The sequence below is a fragment of the Sapajus apella genome, unplaced genomic scaffold (genome assembly GCF_009761245.1).
Source record: "Sapajus apella isolate SASKATOON/1434 unplaced genomic scaffold, GSC_monkey_1.0 scaffold44, whole genome shotgun sequence".
NCBI classification, from domain to species: Eukaryota; Metazoa; Chordata; class Mammalia; order Primates; family Cebidae; genus Sapajus; species Sapajus apella.
The window spans coordinates 2,510,144-2,528,160 of NW_022436984.1; the positions used below are offsets into that span (position 1 = coordinate 2,510,144).

Sequence of the window (18,017 nt, forward strand, 5' to 3'; positions counted from 1 at the left end):
GCCTGGCATACTGCCAAACAAAATATTTCTTTAGTCCCATATCCTAAAATAAGTTAGGATAGTAGCTACAAACTAGCTTACACTAATAATACTTTACATTTGCATAGTGCTATATAAATTATTAATATTTTCCTAGAAATTATCACACAAATAGCTGTGAGGGTGGTGGAATTCTCATTTTACAGTTGATGAAACCGAGGACCAAGGAGGTTGGGATTTACTCAAAATCATAGAAATGGCAGAGCCAGAACATCTAATGACTTCCTAGTGTTCTTTTTTCTGTGACATCTAGCCTCTCTTATTGATTAGTTTAGAAAAATACGTTTATATCTTGTCTTGGGAATCAAAAAATAGCCTCAGTATTCTCTTCATTTCACAGATGCAAAAACTGTGGCTTAGTAAGACTGATTTGTCCATGGCCATGAAGTTAATAAGTAGCAGACCCAACATACTTAAACTAAGTACTCTTTGCATTATATGGTACTAACATAAGAAAGAACATGTGCTGTCTTTTCAAATAATGAGTTTTGTAATTTGTCTCTTTTCTTTTTTAATCTTGGCTGCAAAGAAGCTAAGAGCCACGTACTATCCTTAACCACATCGACTCTGTTACATTTTAATACTGGTATGTCTGCTTTCCCCTTTTAGTTGAAATTTCCCTTTTGGGTCCCAGTTCAGTGACATTTTTTCCACCCTTTTTTTGTCAGCTGCCTCATTCTTTTTTTGAAAGAGATGGGGTGTGATTAAATTGGAAAATATATGTAGGGCTTCTCCAAAAAAAAGTGGACTATTTCTCTGTTTATTCTGATTTTATCTTCCTACCTGATGTTCTTATCATCAGCTCCTTTGAGGTGGGATTTATTTACATTGGTGATGGCTTGATTTCTAGACTGGTTCACACATTAGGGAGGATGTCTATCTAATGAGAGGGTTAGACTAAAAGCCCCTTTCATACATCACGGAGGGTAGCAATTTAATCAAGAAGTTTTTCTCTATTCCAATTAATACTCTGGCCAAGATGCCATAATATCATCATAGCTGAGTTCTTCACTATCTGTTACTTGATTCCAGACGAGGAATTTAGAAAGCAATGATATAATAGTGTGTTTGGATAGAATAATCCAATGTATTATTGGATTATTCATCCAGTATGCAGAAGAGACCCAGTATAGGGAATGTACTGGAAATTACTAAACTTGCTATAGCTAGAAACAAGGGTGTGAAGAAAATTGATAGCAGTGCTGAAGAAAATGCAAGAGATGTTAGAAATGTTACAAAATTATAATTATCATTACCTGGTGACTAATTGGATATAGGGTACATGGGAGAGGGAACTGTCAGTTTCAAATCTGTATAACAGGAAGAGTAATCGATTACATAATGGAAATAGGGAAGGCTACAGAAGCAAACTAGATTCCCTGGGGAGATAAGGAATTTGGTATATAGACATGAATTTAAGGCAATAACTGGATATAACTAAATGAATGGTCAACAGGCATGATAAAAGTCATTATGTATAAATGATGCTTAAAGCTTACAGTATATAAGAGATTCAAGGTTAAAGGAATATTAATACTTTTTAAGAACTTGCCAGGAACTGTTCTAAGTACTGCCCATGTATTAACTCTTAAAATTCTTAGATCTAGCTAAGTAATCCCAGACAAGAAACTAAGGAACAGAGAGGTTAAATGACTTCTCCAGGGACACACAATAAGTAAAGCAGCACTCCAGATTCAAACCTAGGCAATCCGACTCCAGAATCAGTGCTTTTTAAAAAATCTTTTCATGCCTATCCCTATCTCCTCCCCTTTCCTCACCCTGCCAGGGAGAGGAAAAGCTAACTGGGTTGGTTTTGACAGAGTCAGTGCTTTTAACACCTATATTATACTACCTCTTGAGATCCCAGAGGTAGAGTATATACACAGAAAAACAGAGGGCCAAGTATCAAATTTTAGGAACACTTACCCAAGGCACCCCCCATCACTAAAAATGATGAAAGAGGGCTGGGTGTTGTGACTCATGCCCGTAATCTCAGCACTTTGGGAGGCCGAGGCGGGCAGATCATGAGGTCAGGAATTCAAGACCAGCCTGGCCAACATAATGAAACCTGGTCTTTTAAAAAATAATAATAAATTAATTAAAATGATGAAAGAATAAGATAATGTAAAAAGGGGGATATTTCTAGTAGATCAACTGCTACTAGTGTTTCAGAGAAGTCCCTTTCATAGAATCACAGCATTGGGGGATTGTAAGTGATCTGTTTTCTCATATAAAAGACACCCGATGGCCTAGAAAGTTGTGTAATTTGCCCAAGAAGTAATGAATTTTTTTTTTTTTTTGAGACTGAGTTTTGCTGTTGTCACCCAGGCTGGAGTGTAATACATGATGTCAGCTCACTGCAACCTCTGCCTACCAGGTTCAAATGATTCTCTTGCCTCAGCCTCCCAAGTAGCTGGGATTACAGACAGTGCACCACTATGCCCAGCTAATTTTGTATTTTTAGTACAGATGGGGTTTTACCATGTTGGCCAGGCTGGTCTCAAAACTCCTGACTCAAGTGATCCGCCTGCCTCAGCCTCCCAAAGTGCTGAGATTACAGGCGTGAGCCACTGTGCCCGCCAGAATAACAGAATTAAGATGAAAATCTAGCTCTCTTGACCCTGGTACAGTTTTATTTTTAATTCACTTATCACAGTAAATTCTAATTATATGGTTATATGTATATAAAATATATGTAGACATGTTAAAAAGTAAATAAGCGTGGTTGTGTATTTTTCTAGCTGGGTTAGTTTGTGGAGAGACTGATGCACTTGTTGCAAAAATAACAGTTTTTAGCCGGGTGCGGTGGCTCACACCTGTAATCCCACCACTTTGGGAGGCTGAGGTGGGTGGATCACTTGAGGTCAGCAGGAGTTGGAGACCAGCCTGGTCAACATGGCAAAACTCCATCTCTACTAAAAATACAAAAATTAGCTGGGTGTGATGGCAATTACACGAGTGGGTCATTGCACCCAGACTCTCTAAACATGAAAATCACTGGTCTAGGCAATTAATAAGGCTCTGCCTAGCTCTCAAATATTACAGTTCTCATTTACTTTGGGTCATTGATTACTGTAACTAAAGATTTTTGCTTAGAATCGTTAGCAATGAGGTTGGCACATACATACAGTTCCCTGGCTTGACTTCTTAAATGGCTGTCATTTGCCAGATGCTTACTAAGTGATGATTTTACAAATCATCTAGTCCTCAGAATAATCCTGTGACGTAGATGGTATGTCTATTTTAGAGATGAAGAAATTGAGCCCCAGGAAGGTTAAATAACTTGTCCAGTTTCATACAGCTAGCATGTGGCAGTGCCAGGGTAAGAAACTAAGTGTACCCTGACTCTAAAGCCCATGTTTTATTTAACAAACTTTATAGAACAATGACTGGCAGATAGTAAGGCTTTATAAATAATGCGTCATCTGATCCTCCCTAACAACCCTTTAACATAGACACTTATTATCTCCATACTACAGATGACAAAGCTGAGGAACAGAAAGATTAAATAACTTACCTATGTTCTTATTTACCATCTCTCTCTTTTTTTTTTTTTTTTTTTTTTTGAGACGGAGTCTTGCTCTGTCACCAGGCTGGAGTGCAGTGGCGCAATCTTGGCTCACTGCAACCTCCGCCTCTTGGGTTCAAGCAATTCTTCTGCCTCAGCCTCCTGAGTGGCGGGGACCACAGGTGCATGCCACCACACCCGGCTAACTTTTTTGTATTTTTAGTAGAGACAGGGTTTCACTGTGTTGGCCAGGATGGTCTCGATCTCTTGACCTCGTGATCCACCCACCTTGGCCTCCCAAAGTGCTGGGATTACAGGCATGAGCCACTGCGCCCAGCCTTACCATATCTCTTCCCATAATTGCAAACATTTTAAGATTAGCATAACACACATAGCTGGGAACCTCATCTAATTTTTTTTAACCCAGTACATTCCAAAGTTAAGAATTACATATTGTTTAAGAGTAATTGTATTATGGAAAGAAAAAAAAAAAAAAAAAAAAAAAAAAAAAAAAAAAAAAGAAATAAAAAAGAAAAAAAAAAGAAACAGAAAAACAAAAAACAAAAAAAACCAAAGAGTAACTGTATTGTGTTTCCCAAACTTAGAATATTCAGAATTTAAAAATAAATACCCTGACAACCTGGAAGGTTGCTTCAGTCCTATTTCATGTTTAAAATAATTTACTTTGTCAATTATTGTGTTAAAGATCCAAGCAATGAGTCACTTTTTAGTAATATTGCCTTATCTGAAAATGTTCTGTTTTTAAATCAGCAATTTGGATTTGTATAGTCGCTTTAGAGACATTTTTTGAGTTATAATTTTTGAACTCAATTTTAGTAAATTTTGAAATCCTACTAAAATTCTAAAAGTAAGCTTTCCATTATAGGTTATGGCCATTGCACCAACACATTATATCTGGCAAAGAGAACGTTCTGTTCATCACAGTGGAGCTGTCAGAAACTACAACAGAGATGAAGTTCAGCTGCCCCGGGGACCTAGTGCCACACCAGTAGATTGTTCACTCTGTGGTAAAAAAAGAAGAGATGTTAGACTGGGATTGTCTGCATCATCATCTTTATCCAGTCATACAGCAGAGGTGATGGAAAAACATTCTCGGGAATCATACAACTCACTGTCAATGGACGTAACAGGTGATCCTTCTCAAGTTTATACCTATTCTCAAGGTATGATTTCGTAATATGCCAGAATTAGATATATGCATGTTGTTTACTGAGCTCTAGTCAGTCCTTGCTGTCATGGATACATAAATAATTTATATACTACAACAATATAAGTTAAATTAATCTTGAAACTTTCTCCCCTTTCAGTTACTTTTTGTTTTGTGTCCCTATCTGTTTTGTGGTGAACCACCTAAACAGATTTTTAATGTGACCTATGTTAAGTTGAAACCTAATGCACCATTAGCTTCAAGTATTTTAAGAGCCTGAATCATTTTGTTGAAATGTTTATTTTATTCAAAAGCGTTTCAAGAAGAAAATAAATTTACTTGTAACCTCACCTTCCAACTATTGGTTTCCTTTTGTATACTTTTCTAACAAAATTAGAACCATACTATATCTAGGCCTGCTTATTTCTTTTTCTTTTTTTTTTTTTCTATTTTTTGAGAGTCTTGCTTTGTTGCTCAGTCTGGAGTGCAGTGGTGCCATCTTAGCTCACTACAACCTTCACGTCCTGGGTTCAAGCGATTCTCTTGCCTCAGCCTCCAAGTAGCTGGGACTACAGGTGCGCACCACCACGCCCAGATAATTTTTGTATTTTTAGTACAGATGGGGTTTCACCATATTGGCCAGGCTGGTCTCGAACTCCTGACCTTATGATCCTCCCACATCGACCTCCCAAAGTGCTGGGATTACAGGCATGAACCACTGTGCCCAGCCTAGGCCTGCTTTTTTCATTTATCAGAAAGGATTTTCCCATGTCATTACTGAGTCCTCCAAAACCATTTTTTTTTTAAACAGAGTCTCACTTTGTTGCCAAGGCTGGGGTGCAGTGGCATGATCTTGGCTCACTGCAGCGTCTGCCTCCTGGGTTCAGGTGATTCTCGTGCCTCAGCCTCCTAAGTAGCTGGGATTACAGACATGTACCACCATGCTCAGCTAGTTTTTGTGTTTTTGGTAGAGAGGGTTTTCACCATGTTGGTCAGGCTGGTCTTGAACTCCTGGCCCCAAGTGATCTGCCTGCTGGGATTACAGGTATGAGCCATTGCACCCATTCCAAAACCTGATTTTTAATCCTGACATTGTATAAGTACCATAATTTCTTCATATATTTCATTTTTGTTGGAATTTAAGTGGCTTTCAACAATAGTGTATTAGAAAAGAATTGTATTAGCTGGAAAAAATTCAACTGCACCGTAATTTCATTCAAATTATTTTTATATATAGTATTCTCTGACATTTCTTTTCTAGAAATGTCTAGAAACAGTACTAGAATAATATTCTACCAGTGATCCTTTTTACTTATAAAGCCTTCCAGATTTTCACCCATCTCAAGACAGGGTAGACAGAATTTTTTATGGTCCTTTCTAATTCTATCATGAGAAATTAACACATCTGCATTATTTCAGAATTTTACCTATTTGTTTTTGCCACAAAGAGATTAATAGTGGCTACTTAAGCTTTACTAAGGGAGAAACTAGACTCTCAGATTCCTGAAGGTACGGGTCATGCCTCAGTCATTGTGCCATTTCTTGGCCATAGTAATCACTCAAAAATTTTGCATGACAGTATAGTCTCTTCCCTTTCAACACCTTCAGGCATGTTTTTTATTATGTTGAGGCAAAGGATCAGTTGAGGTCAGGAGTTTGAGACCAGCCTGGACAACATAGCAAGGCCTCATCTCTTTAAAAAATTGTCTTTTAGCATCCCTCCTCTGCCAGCTTCCTTTAGTCTTTGATCCTTATAATAGGCAAGCTTTACTGAATGTTTACAATGTCCAAGGCAATATATAATACATTATATATTCATAATATCATTTAATATTCACAGCCAACTGTAGGGTAAATACTGTATCTCCACTTAGCAGATAAGGAAACTGAAGCTTAGAGAAGTTAAATAATTTGCCCAAGGAGCTGGAGTGACATATGAACCCATGTCTCTGACTCTAAGCTAGAGCCTGAATTCCTAAATATTATGTTTTACTGCCCTTTTGATGAAATCCTGCCATTGGCAGTGAAAATAAGCTGCCACAGAAGCCTTCTAGCAGACTACTAAGGAAGTAGCAAAAGCATTAAGAACCAAGTCCCTTATGAAAGGCTACATGAAGTGAGCTGGGAGAGAATTCCAGCAATTTGAACAGATATTTACAGAAAGCAAAACAGAAGCAGTTATATATATATATTTTATTAAGACCACTCTCTGTAGAGATCAACAGTATTACCACTCCGTAGTACAGACCTTGACATCTCAACAGGAAATGTGAGTGCATCCAGAGAAGAAGGGGCTCTGCCAGTCAGTACACTTTGGAGAAAAAATAAAGGTCCTTGAGGGATTATGGATGAAAGGTAGGGTATTAACTTAGGGAGTTGTAGAAGGAACTGTGTGCTTTCATCCTGTCACTGGATGAAAGCCATGATTTAGGATTTATAGGTCCTATACAGGAAGGAACAAATATTTACCCATAGCCATTTTTTTCTGAGTATTAACCCATGGTTAACTGTAAAATTCTTTGTTTCAGGATGTCAGAAGGTAAGCAGTAAAAAGGAAAATTATTGATTGTATACATATTGGACCATTAAAAATATACATTCATTTTCCTCCAATAGTTTTTTTTTTCCCCATTTATTTGTTTTATTGCATTTTAGGTTTTGGGGTACATGTGAAGAACATGCAAAATTGTTGCATAGGTACACACGTGGCAGTGTGATTTGCTGCCTTCCTCCCCATCACCTACATCTGGCATTTCTCCCCTTGCTATCTCTCCCCATCTTCCCACCCCCCACCGTCCCTCCCCTTTTTCCCCCCAACTGACCCCAGTGTGTAGTGCTCCCCTCCCTGTGTCCATGTGTTCTCGTTGTTCAACACCCGCCTATGAGTGAGAACATGCGGTGTTTGATCTTCTGCTCTTCTGTCAGTTTGCTGAGAATGATGGTTTCCAGGTTCATCCATGTCCCTACAAAGGACCCAAACTCATCGTTTTTGATGGCGGCATAATATTCCATGGTGTATATGTGCCACATTTTCCCTATCCAGTCTATCGTCAATGGGCATTTGGGTTGGTTCCAGGTCTTTGCTATTGTAAACAGTGCTGCCATGAACATTCGTGTGCACGTGTCCTTATAGTAGAACGATTTGTAATCCTTTGGATATATACCCAGTAATGGGATTGCTGGGTCAAATGGAATTTCTATTTCTAGGTCCTTGAGGAATCGCCACACTGTCTTCCACAATGGTTGAACTAATTTACACTCCCACCTACAGTGTAAAAGTGTTCCTATTTCTCCACATCCTCTCCAGCATCTGTTGTCTCCAGATTTTTTAATGATCGCCATTCTAACTGGCGTGAGATGCTATCTCAATGTAGTTTTGATTTGCATTTCTCTGATGACCAGTGATGATGAGCATTTTTTCATATGTTTGTTGGCCTCATGTATGTCTTCTTTTGTAAAGTGTCTGTTCATATCCTTTGCCCACTTTTGAATGGGCTTGTTAGTTTTTTTCTTGTAAATCTGTTTTAGTTCTTTGTAAATTTTGGATATCAGCCCTTTGTCAGATGGGTAAACTGCAAAAATTTTTTCCCAATCTGTTGGTTGCCGATTCACTCTAATGATTGTTTCTTTTGCTGTGCAGAAGCTGTGGAGTTTGATTAGGTCCCATTTGTCTATTTTGGCTTTTGTTGTCAATGCTTTTGGTGTTTTGGTCATGAAGTCCTTGCCTACACCTACGTACTGAATGGTTTTGCCTAGATTTTCTTCTAGGGTTTTTATGGTGTTAGGTCTTATGTTTAAGTCTTTAATCCATCTAGAGTTAATTTTAGTGTAAGGTGTCAGGAAGGGGTCCACTTTCTGCTTTCTGCACATGGCTAGCCAGCTTTCCCAACACCATTTATTGAATAGGGAATCCTTTCCCCATTGCTTGTTTTTGTCTGGTTTGTCAAAGATCAGGTGGTTGTAGATATGTTGTGTTGCCTCTGAGACCTCTGTTCTGTTCCATGGGTCTATATCTCTGTTTTGGTACCAGTACCATGCTGTTTTGATTACTGTAGGCTTGTAGTATAGTTTGAAGTCTGGTAGTGTGATGCCCCCCGCTTTGTTCTTTTTGCTTAGAATTGACTTGGCTATGCGGGCTCTCTTTTGGTTCCATATGAATTTTAAGGTGGTTTTTTCCAGTTCTGCGAAGAAGGTCATTGGTAGCTTGATGGGGATAACATTGAATCTGTAAATTACTTTGGGCAGTATGGCCATTTTCACGATATTGATTCTTCCTAACCATGAACATGGAATGTTTCTCCATCTGTTTGTGTCCTTTCTTATTTCGCTGAGCAGTGGCTTGTAGTTCTCCTTGAAGAGATCCTTTACATTCCTTGTTAGTTGTATTCCTAGGTATTTTATTCTCTTCGTGGCAATTGTGAATGGAAGTTTGTTCTTGATTTGGCTCTCTTTAAGTCTGTTATTGGTGTATAGGAATGCATGTGATTTTTGCACATTGATTTTGTATCCTGAGACTTTGCTGAACTTGCTTATCAGTTTCAGGAGGTTTGGGGCTGAGACGATGGGGTCTTCTAGATATACAATCATGTCGTCTGCAAATAGAGACAATTTGACTTCCTCCTTTCCTATTTGAATGCCCTTTATTTCTTTTTCTTGCCTGATTGCTTTGGCTAGAACTTCTAATACTATATTGAATAGCAGTGGTGAGAGCGGGCATCCTTGTCTGGTGCCACATTTCAAGGGGAATGCTTCCAGTTTTTGCCCATTCAGTATGATATTGGCTGTTGGTTTGTCATAAATAGCTTTTATTATTTTGAGATACGTTCCATCGATACCTAGCTTATTGAGTGTTTTTAGCATAAAGGGCTGTTGAATTTTGTCAAAGGCCTTCTCTGCATCAATTGAGATAATCATGTGGTTTTTGTCTTTGGTTCTGTTTATGTGGTGAATTACGTTTATAGACTTGCGTATGTTGAACCAGCCTTGCGTCCCCGGGATGAAGCCTACTTGATCATCGTGGATAAGCTTTTTGATGTGCTGTTGCAATCGGCTTGTCAGTATTTTATTGAAGATTTTTGCATCTATGTTCATCATGGATATTGGCCTGAAGTTTTCTTTTCTTGTTGAGTCTCTGCCGGGTTTTGGAATCAGGATGATGTTGGTGTCATAGAATGATTTGGGAAGAATTCCCTCTTTTTGTATTGTTTGGAATAGTTTCAGAAGAAATGGTACCAGCTCCTCTTTGTATGTCTGGTAAAATTCAGCTGTGAACTCATCTGGACCTGGGCTTTTTTTGGGTGGTAAGCTCTTAATTGCTGCCTCAACCTCAGACCTTGTTATGGGTCTGTTCAGGGTTTCGGCTTCTTCCTGGTTTAGGCTTGGCAGGAGGCAAGTGTCCAGGAATTTATCCATTTCTTCCAGGTTTATTAGTTTGTGTGCATAGAGTTGTTTGTAATAATCTCTGATGATGGTTTGAATTTCTGTGGAATCTGTGGTGATATCCCCTTGATCGTTTTTTATTGCATCAATTTGGTTATTCTCTCTTTTCTTTTTTATTAATCTGGCTAGTGGTCTGTCTATTTTGTTGATCTTTTCAAAAAACCAGCTCCTGGATTTATTGATTTTTTGAAGGGTTTTTTGTGTCTCTATCTCCTTCAGTTCTGCTCTGATCTTAGCTATTTCTTGTCTTCTGCTAGACTTTGAGTTTTTTTGATCTTGCTCCTGTAGCTCTTTCAGTTTTGACGATAGGGTGTCAATTTTTGATCTCTCCTTGCTTCTCATGTGGGCACTTATTGCTGTATATTTTCCTCTAGAGACTGCTTTAAATGTGTCCCAGAGATTCTGGTATGTTGTGTCTTCATTCTCGTTGGTTTCAAAGAACATCTTTATTTCTGCCTTCATTTCATTTTTTATCCAGTCAACATTCAAGAGCAAGTTGTTCAGTTTCCATGAAGCTGTGCGGTTCTGAGTTAGTTTTTGAATTTTGAGTTCTAACTTGATTGCACTGTGGTCTGAGAGACTGTTTGTTACGATTTCCGTTCTTTTGCATTTGCTGAGGAGTGATTTACTCCCAATTATGTGGTCAATTTTAGAGTAGGTATGATGTGGTGCTGAGAAGAATGTATATTCTGTGGATTTGGGGTGGAGATTTCTGTAAATGTCTATTAGGTTTGCTTGGTCCAGGTCTGAGTTCAAGTCCTGGATATCCTTGTTAATTTTCTGTCTGGTTGATTTGTCTAATGTTGACAATGAGGTGTTAAAGTCTCCCGCTATTATTGTGTGGGAGTCTAAGTCTCTTTGTAAGTCATTAAGAACTTGCCTTATGTATCTGGGTGCTCCTGTATTGGGTGCGTATATATTTAGGATCGTTAGCTCTTCTTGTTGCATTGATCCTTTTACCATTATGTAATGTCCCTCTTTTTCTCTTATGATCTTTGTTGCTTTAAAGTCTAATTTATCAGAGATGAGAATTGCGACTCCTGCTTTTTTTTGCTCTCCATTTGCTTGGTAAATCTTCCTCCATCCCTTTATTTTGAGCCTTTGTGTATCCTTGCATGTGAGATGGGTTTCCTGGATACAGCACACCGATGGGTTTTGTCTTTTTATCCAATTTGCCAGTCTGTGTCTTTTGATTGGGGCATTTAGTCCATTTACATTTAGGGTTAATATTGTTATGTGTGAATTTGATACTGCCATTTTGGTGCTAGCTGGCTGTTTTGCCCTTTAGTTGAGCTGGTACTTGTTCCTTTATATGTGTAGAGCCTCTTTCAGGAGCTCTTGTAGAGCTGGCCTGGTGGTGACGAAATCTCTGAGTACTTGCATGTTCCCAAAGGATTTTATTTTTCCTTCACTTATGAAGCTTAGTTTCCTCCAATAGTTTTAATGGAGAGTGAGCTACTTGGGAGTGGAGGGGAGAGTGCAGGATAATAGGGACACACGATGTTACAGGAGTAGGATGAATCTCTCACTGCCTAAATAGTTACTGATTTAGTGACCTCTACTAGCAAAATTTTCCTCCTCCAGTCCACATAAGGTTGGAATCATCTGATAATATATGGTTGCAAAAAACTGAATTCAGAATTCTCCAAGAAAGACACAAAAAGTTTACACTCTTCTTTAGACTTCTATACTAAACTTAGCGTAGATGGTAATCAGTGCTTCCACCTTTCTTTCAAACACAAGTCAGCAACTTCTCAATTTTCAGGTAAAGACATGTTTTCCCACCTTAAAAATTTTTTGCTTAAAAACACATTTAAATAAAAGTTTTAGATAAATATGTTTATGACATTTATTAAGAACAAAATGTTTTTCAATGTGACAAGGTGGGGTAAAACCACTGTCAAAAATTTGACTTTTGGGGCCAGGCACAGTGGCTCATGCCTGTAATCCCAGCACTTTGGGAGGCCAGGGGGTGCAGATCACCTGAGGTCAGGAGTTCAAGATTAGCCTGGCCAACACGGTAAAACCTTGTCTCTACTAAAATACAAAAATTACCTGGGCACGGTGGTGCACGCCTGTAATCCCAGCTACTTGGGAGACTGAAGCAGGAGAATCACTTGAACCTGGGAGGTGGAGATTGCAGTGAGCCGAGTGCACTCAAGCCTGTGCAACAAGGGTGAAACTCTTTTTTTTTTTTTTTTTTAATTTTTTTTAATTTTTAGAGACAGGGTTTCACCGTTTTAGCCAGGATGGTCTCGATCTCCTGACCTTGTGATCCACCCGCCTCAGCCTCCCAAAGTGCTGGGATTATAGGCATGGCCACCACACCCAGCCTGAAACTCTAAAAAACAAAAAAAAAAATTACTTTTGGGAGGGATAGATGAAGCATTCTTTACATATTTATATACATCACAATCACCAATCACATGCTAGATACTTAATCTCATTTAATACCCAAGCCCCTAAGAAATCTTGAAGTAGCATTATTATATTCATTTTACTGATGAAAAAACAAACTCAGAAAAGTCACACCATTACCAGGTAAAACAATAACAAGATGGGAACTCAGTTCTATCTGAATACATAGCACATTTTTATAATAACTAAACTACTGTTGTTTCTCCTTATCATATGCTGTTGTAAGCTTTATGATACCTGGGCTGGTCCATGTGAAACATAGGTATATATTATGTATTACCTGAGGACCCATGAAATATTGGAGTGAAGGCAAGGGAAAAAAATACACCAGGCCTTAACCCTATGCCATATAGGCAGGTATGTAACATTCCAATTGTTAAATAATCTAAAACCAAATAACTTTTCCTCAGAAATAAATTCTTCTTTGAATTGTCTTATTTATTTTTATCATTACCACTGTTCTAGCCATCCAGGTTTTTAATCTTTACACTTAATGAAGGCATAATCAGGGCATATAAGTTAATAAGGGCTATGCTAAGTATATGATCAACATTGAGGAGCACAAAAGATTTCAGAATTCTGTGGGTGAGAGGTTTGGCGAAGGCTTTTTTATTTTTTATTTATTTTTTTTTGTGATGGAGTTTCACTGTTTGTTGTCCAGGCTGGAGTGCAATGACATGATTTTGGCTCACCGCAACCTCTGCCTCCTGGGTTCAAGCGATTCTCTGCCTCATCCTCCTGAGTGGCCGGGATTACAGGCATGTGCCAGCCACCATGCCCGGCTAATTTTGTATTTTTAGTAGAGACGTGGTTTCTCCATGTTGGTTAGGCTGGTCTCGAACTACTGACCTCAGGTGATTTGCCCGCCTCAGCCTCCCAAAGTGCTGGGGTTACAGGCACAAGTCACTGTGCCCAGCCCTGGGGAAGGCTTTTCAAAGTAATATATTAGCTGGGCATTGACTGAGTCCTGTTTTGCCCAGAGAATTAAAGGAAGGGCCTTCTGAATACCAGACAGAAGTTTGAAAATACATCTGGTCCTTGACTTACCTATGGTGGCTATGCGCATTCAGTGGAAACCTGTATCATAGTCTTTCTTGATGCTGGGCAGAGGCAGTGAGCTGCAGCTTCCAGGTAGCCAGGAAATCATGAGAGTAAACTGATTTTCAACAGTGTACTCAGCTACCAGATGATGTTGCCCAAATGTAGCCTAATGTAAGTGTTCTGAGCACATTAAGATAGTCTAGGCTAAGCTGTGATGTTCGGTGGTGAGCTATATTAAATGCATCTTCTTTAAAAAAAATTTTTTTTGGAGACAGAGTTTTGCTCTTGTTGCCCAGACTGGAGTGCAATGGCACGATCTCAGCTTACCGCAACTTCTGCCTCCCGGGTTCAAGAGATTCTCCTGCCTCGGCTTCCTGAGTAGCTGGGATTACAGGCATGTGCCACCACACCTGGCTAATTTTGTATTTTTAGTCGAGACAGGTTTTCTCCATGTTGGTCAGGCTAGTCTCACACTCCTGACCTCAGCCTCCTAAAGTGCTGGGATTACAGTGTGAGCCACCATGCCTAGCTTTTTTCTTTTTTCTTTTTTTTTGTAGAGACTTGCTATGTTGCCCAGGCTGGTGCTGGTCGCAGACTGCTGACCTCAAGCAATCCTCCCACCTCGGCGTCCCAAATTGCTGGAATTACAGATGTAAATCACTGCACCTGGCCCAAATGCATTTTTGACTTAATGATATCTTCAAATTACAGAGTTTATTGGGACATAACCCCATTGTAAGTCAAAAAGTCTCGACAGATTTTCTCTCTGCATCCAATGACTTACTAGGTTATCTGGTTCTTTATTCATAGTATTTTGTTTGAGACAGTTTCGCTCTCATTGCCCAGGCTGGAGTGCAATGGTGGAATCTAGGCTCACTGCGACTTCCGTCTCCTGGGTTCAAGTAATTCTCATGCCTCAGCCTCCGTAGTAGCTGGGTTACAGGCATGCACCATCACACCCAGCTAATTTTTGTATTTTCAGTAGAGACAGGGTTTCACCATGTTGGTCAGGCTGGTCTCAAACTCCTGATCTCAGGTGATCCACCTGCCTCAGCCTCCCGAAGTGCTGGGATTATAGGCGTGAACCACTGTGCCTGGCCTGTCTGCTCATTTTCTACTATTAATCACCTTATATATGTTATGTGAAATCTCTGATTTAACAGTTTTTTCCTCCAGCTAAATTCTCATAGACAGCACTAACAGATTAACTTACTTAAAATATCTTTTACATGACCATGGAAACGTAAGAAGTTCCCACTGCCTCTGAAAATACAAAGTTCAAACTGAAGCCCTCCCACAATCCCAGAACTATATACCATGTATACCTAAATTTCCCTCTAGAACAACCAAGTCAACAGACAAAGCAATACATGATCCTTGGCTGTGTGTGGTGGCTCATGTCTGTAATCCCAACATTTTGGGAGGCTGAGGCAGGCAGATCACTTGAGGTCAGGAGCTTGAGACCAGCCTGGACAACATGGTAAAACCCCCGTCTCTACCAAAAATATAAAAATTAGATGGGCGTGATGATGGTACATGCCTGTAATCCTAACTACTTGGAAGGCTGATGCAGGAGAATCACTTGAACCTGGGAGGTGGAGGTTGCGGTGAGCCGAGACTGCACCACTGCACTCCAGCCTGGTTGACGGAACAAGATGCCATCTGAAAAAACAAAAACATGATCCAGTGTAGATTTAAAGATATCAGCAAACTTTTAGTGACTGTATTTACTGAGTATAAAAGGTAGGGCCTCTGGAAGGCATTGGGAAGATGGTCTTCAGTCTCAAATCTCAAGTTTTACAGGACAGCCAGACAAGGACATAGAAAGCTAACATTAGAAGGTATCTGTCCCATAAACCAGAGTGTAAACATACTAATTGTTTGGAGGAGTGCTGAAGAAAGGGCTGGACCTTGATTGACTAGAATGGACAACTACCAAAGAAAAAGAAGAGAAACAGAAGAAAACTACCAAAAAAAAAAAAAAAAAAAAAAAAAGGGCAGGGGGGGGGGGGGGGGAATGGATACTGTTAAAAAGGTCTTGTTCAATTCAACATCTACTGAGCACAATGTGCCAAACAGAAACTAAGTATTCTCCATGAAACCGGAGTGAAGGGAAGAACTTTTCTTGGCTCTTAAGCCAGCTCCTTCTTCAAGTAGACATTTGGGGACTGACACGTAATAGACATTCAAAACATTAAATGAATGACAGAATTTCACTACTAGCTAAATAGAAGGGCAGAAGAAAAGGGATTATTCCATTATGGAGTTAAAAAATGAACTTCAGGCCAGGCGCAGTGGCTCATGCCTGTAATCTCAGCACTTTGGGAGGCCAAGGCAGGTGGATCACCTGAGGTCAGGAGTTTGAGACCAGTCTGGCCAACATGGTGAAACCCTGTCTCTACTAAAAATATAAAAATTAGCCAGGCATGGTAGTGTGTGTCTGTGATCCCAGCTACTCAGGAGGCTGAGGCAGAATTGCTTGGACCCAGGAGGCAGAGATTGCAGTGAGCTGAGATTGTGCCGTCGCATTCCAGCCTAGGTGATAAGAGCAAGACTCTGTCTCAAAAAGGAAAAAAAAAAAAAAAAAAAAACAAAAAAAAAAACACTTTGGAGCTTCTATATAGTCATGTGCCACATAATGATATTTCACTCAGGGTGCGACTGCATACAAGATGGTGTTCCCATAAGATTATAATGGCTGGGCGTGGTGGCTCACACCTGTAATCCTAGCATTTTGGGAGGCCGAGGCTGGTGGATGGATCACTTAAGGTCAGGAGTTTGAGACCAGCCTGGTTAACATGGTGAAACCCTGTCTCTACTAAAAAAATACAAAAATTAGCCAAGTATGGTGGCATGTGCCTGTAGTCTCAGATACTCAACAGGCTGAGACAGAATTGCTTGAACCTGGGAGTCAGAGTTGCAGTGAGGGAAGGAAGGAAGGAAGGAAAGGAGGGAGGGAGGGAGGGAGGGAGGGAGGAAGGATAATGGAGCTGAAAAATTCCTATCACCTAGTGACATCATAGTCCTGTAGTGCAACACATTGCCTTTTCTATGTTTAGATACACACATACTTACCATTGTCTTACAAATGCCTATGATAGTATAGTAACATACTATCCAGGTTTGCAGTCTAGGAGCAGTAAGCTATACCATATAGCCTAGGTATGTAGTAGGCTACACCATCTAGGTTTGTATAAGTACACTCTCTAATAGTCACACAACGATGAAACTGCCTAACTATGCATTTTTCAGAATGTATTGCTACTGGTAACCAATGTATAACTGTATCTGGAAATGTTATGAAAGTTATAAGGCATCACTATTTATAAATATTCAGCTAGTTATCATACAGAAATGTAACACCAGAATGCTCTGCTCCTGATTCAATCATGTGTCTAAATACAGCCAGAGTGATTCTTTCATTTTATTTTTTTGAGACAGTCTCACTCTGTCGCCCAGGCTGGAGTGCAATAGCGCGTTCTCAGCTCACTGCAACCTCCACCTCCCGGGTTCAAGCAATTCTCCTGCCTCAGCCTCCCAAGTAGCTGGGATTACAGGTGTGCACCACCACACCTGGCTAATTTTTGTATTTTTAAGTAGAGACCAGGTTTCACCATGTTGGTCAGGCTGGTCTCGAACCGCTGACCATGTGATCCGCCTGCCTGAGCTTCCCAAAGTGCTGGGATTACAGGCGTGAGCCACCGTGCCTGGCTCAGAGTAATTTTCAAAACACAGATCTAAACATGTCACCCCTTACTTAAATTCTTCAATGGCATCCCATTTTTCTTAGGACAGACAAATTCCTTCACAGGCATATAAGAACTTGCATGGCCTGATTCCTGTCAATCTATCCGGTCTTTTCCACTAGACCCCAGCATCACTTTTTATTCTCATTTTCCCTGCTGTAGTTAAGTCTTACTTACCATTCAGTTCTCAGCTCAATTGTCACTTGCTAGAGCAAAGTCCCCCATTATGGTTACTCATAGTAACTGGCACTTCTTTGGGGCATTTATAACAGTTTTAGTTTTACATCTGTGTGATTATTTAATGTCAAGCTGTATCACAGACCATAAACTCTAAAATGGCAGAGGTTTTACCTTAAAATATTCTATGTTCCATAATGTTATTTAATAAAAAATTTACACACATGTATAATTTTAAATACTTCTAGCCTAAGAGATAAATCCAGGAATAGTAGCATTTACCCTCCAAGGCATTACTATCTTTTTTTTTTTTTTTTTTGAGACGGAGTTTCACTTTTGTTACCCAGGCTGGAGTGCAATGGCACAATCTCGGCTCACCGCAGCCTCTGCCTTCTGGGTTCAAGCAATTCTCCCACCTCAATGTCCCGAGTAGCTGGGACTACAGGCCTGCGCCACCATGCCCAGCTAATTTTTTTGTATT

General features: G+C 39.7%; 1 protein-coding gene across 1 annotated transcript in view; it reads left to right on the forward strand.

The window, feature by feature from the left end:
* The window catches only part of SPDYA (speedy/RINGO cell cycle regulator family member A), a 41,686-nt gene that overhangs the window by 21,650 nt on the left and 2,019 nt on the right, over window positions 1–18,017 (forward strand). Inside the window, exon 5 of the mRNA XM_032301374.1 lies at window positions 4,434–4,731. Coding sequence (XP_032157265.1) covers window positions 4,434–4,731 — 298 coding nt within the window. The remainder of the gene's footprint in view (window positions 1–4,433; window positions 4,732–18,017) is intronic.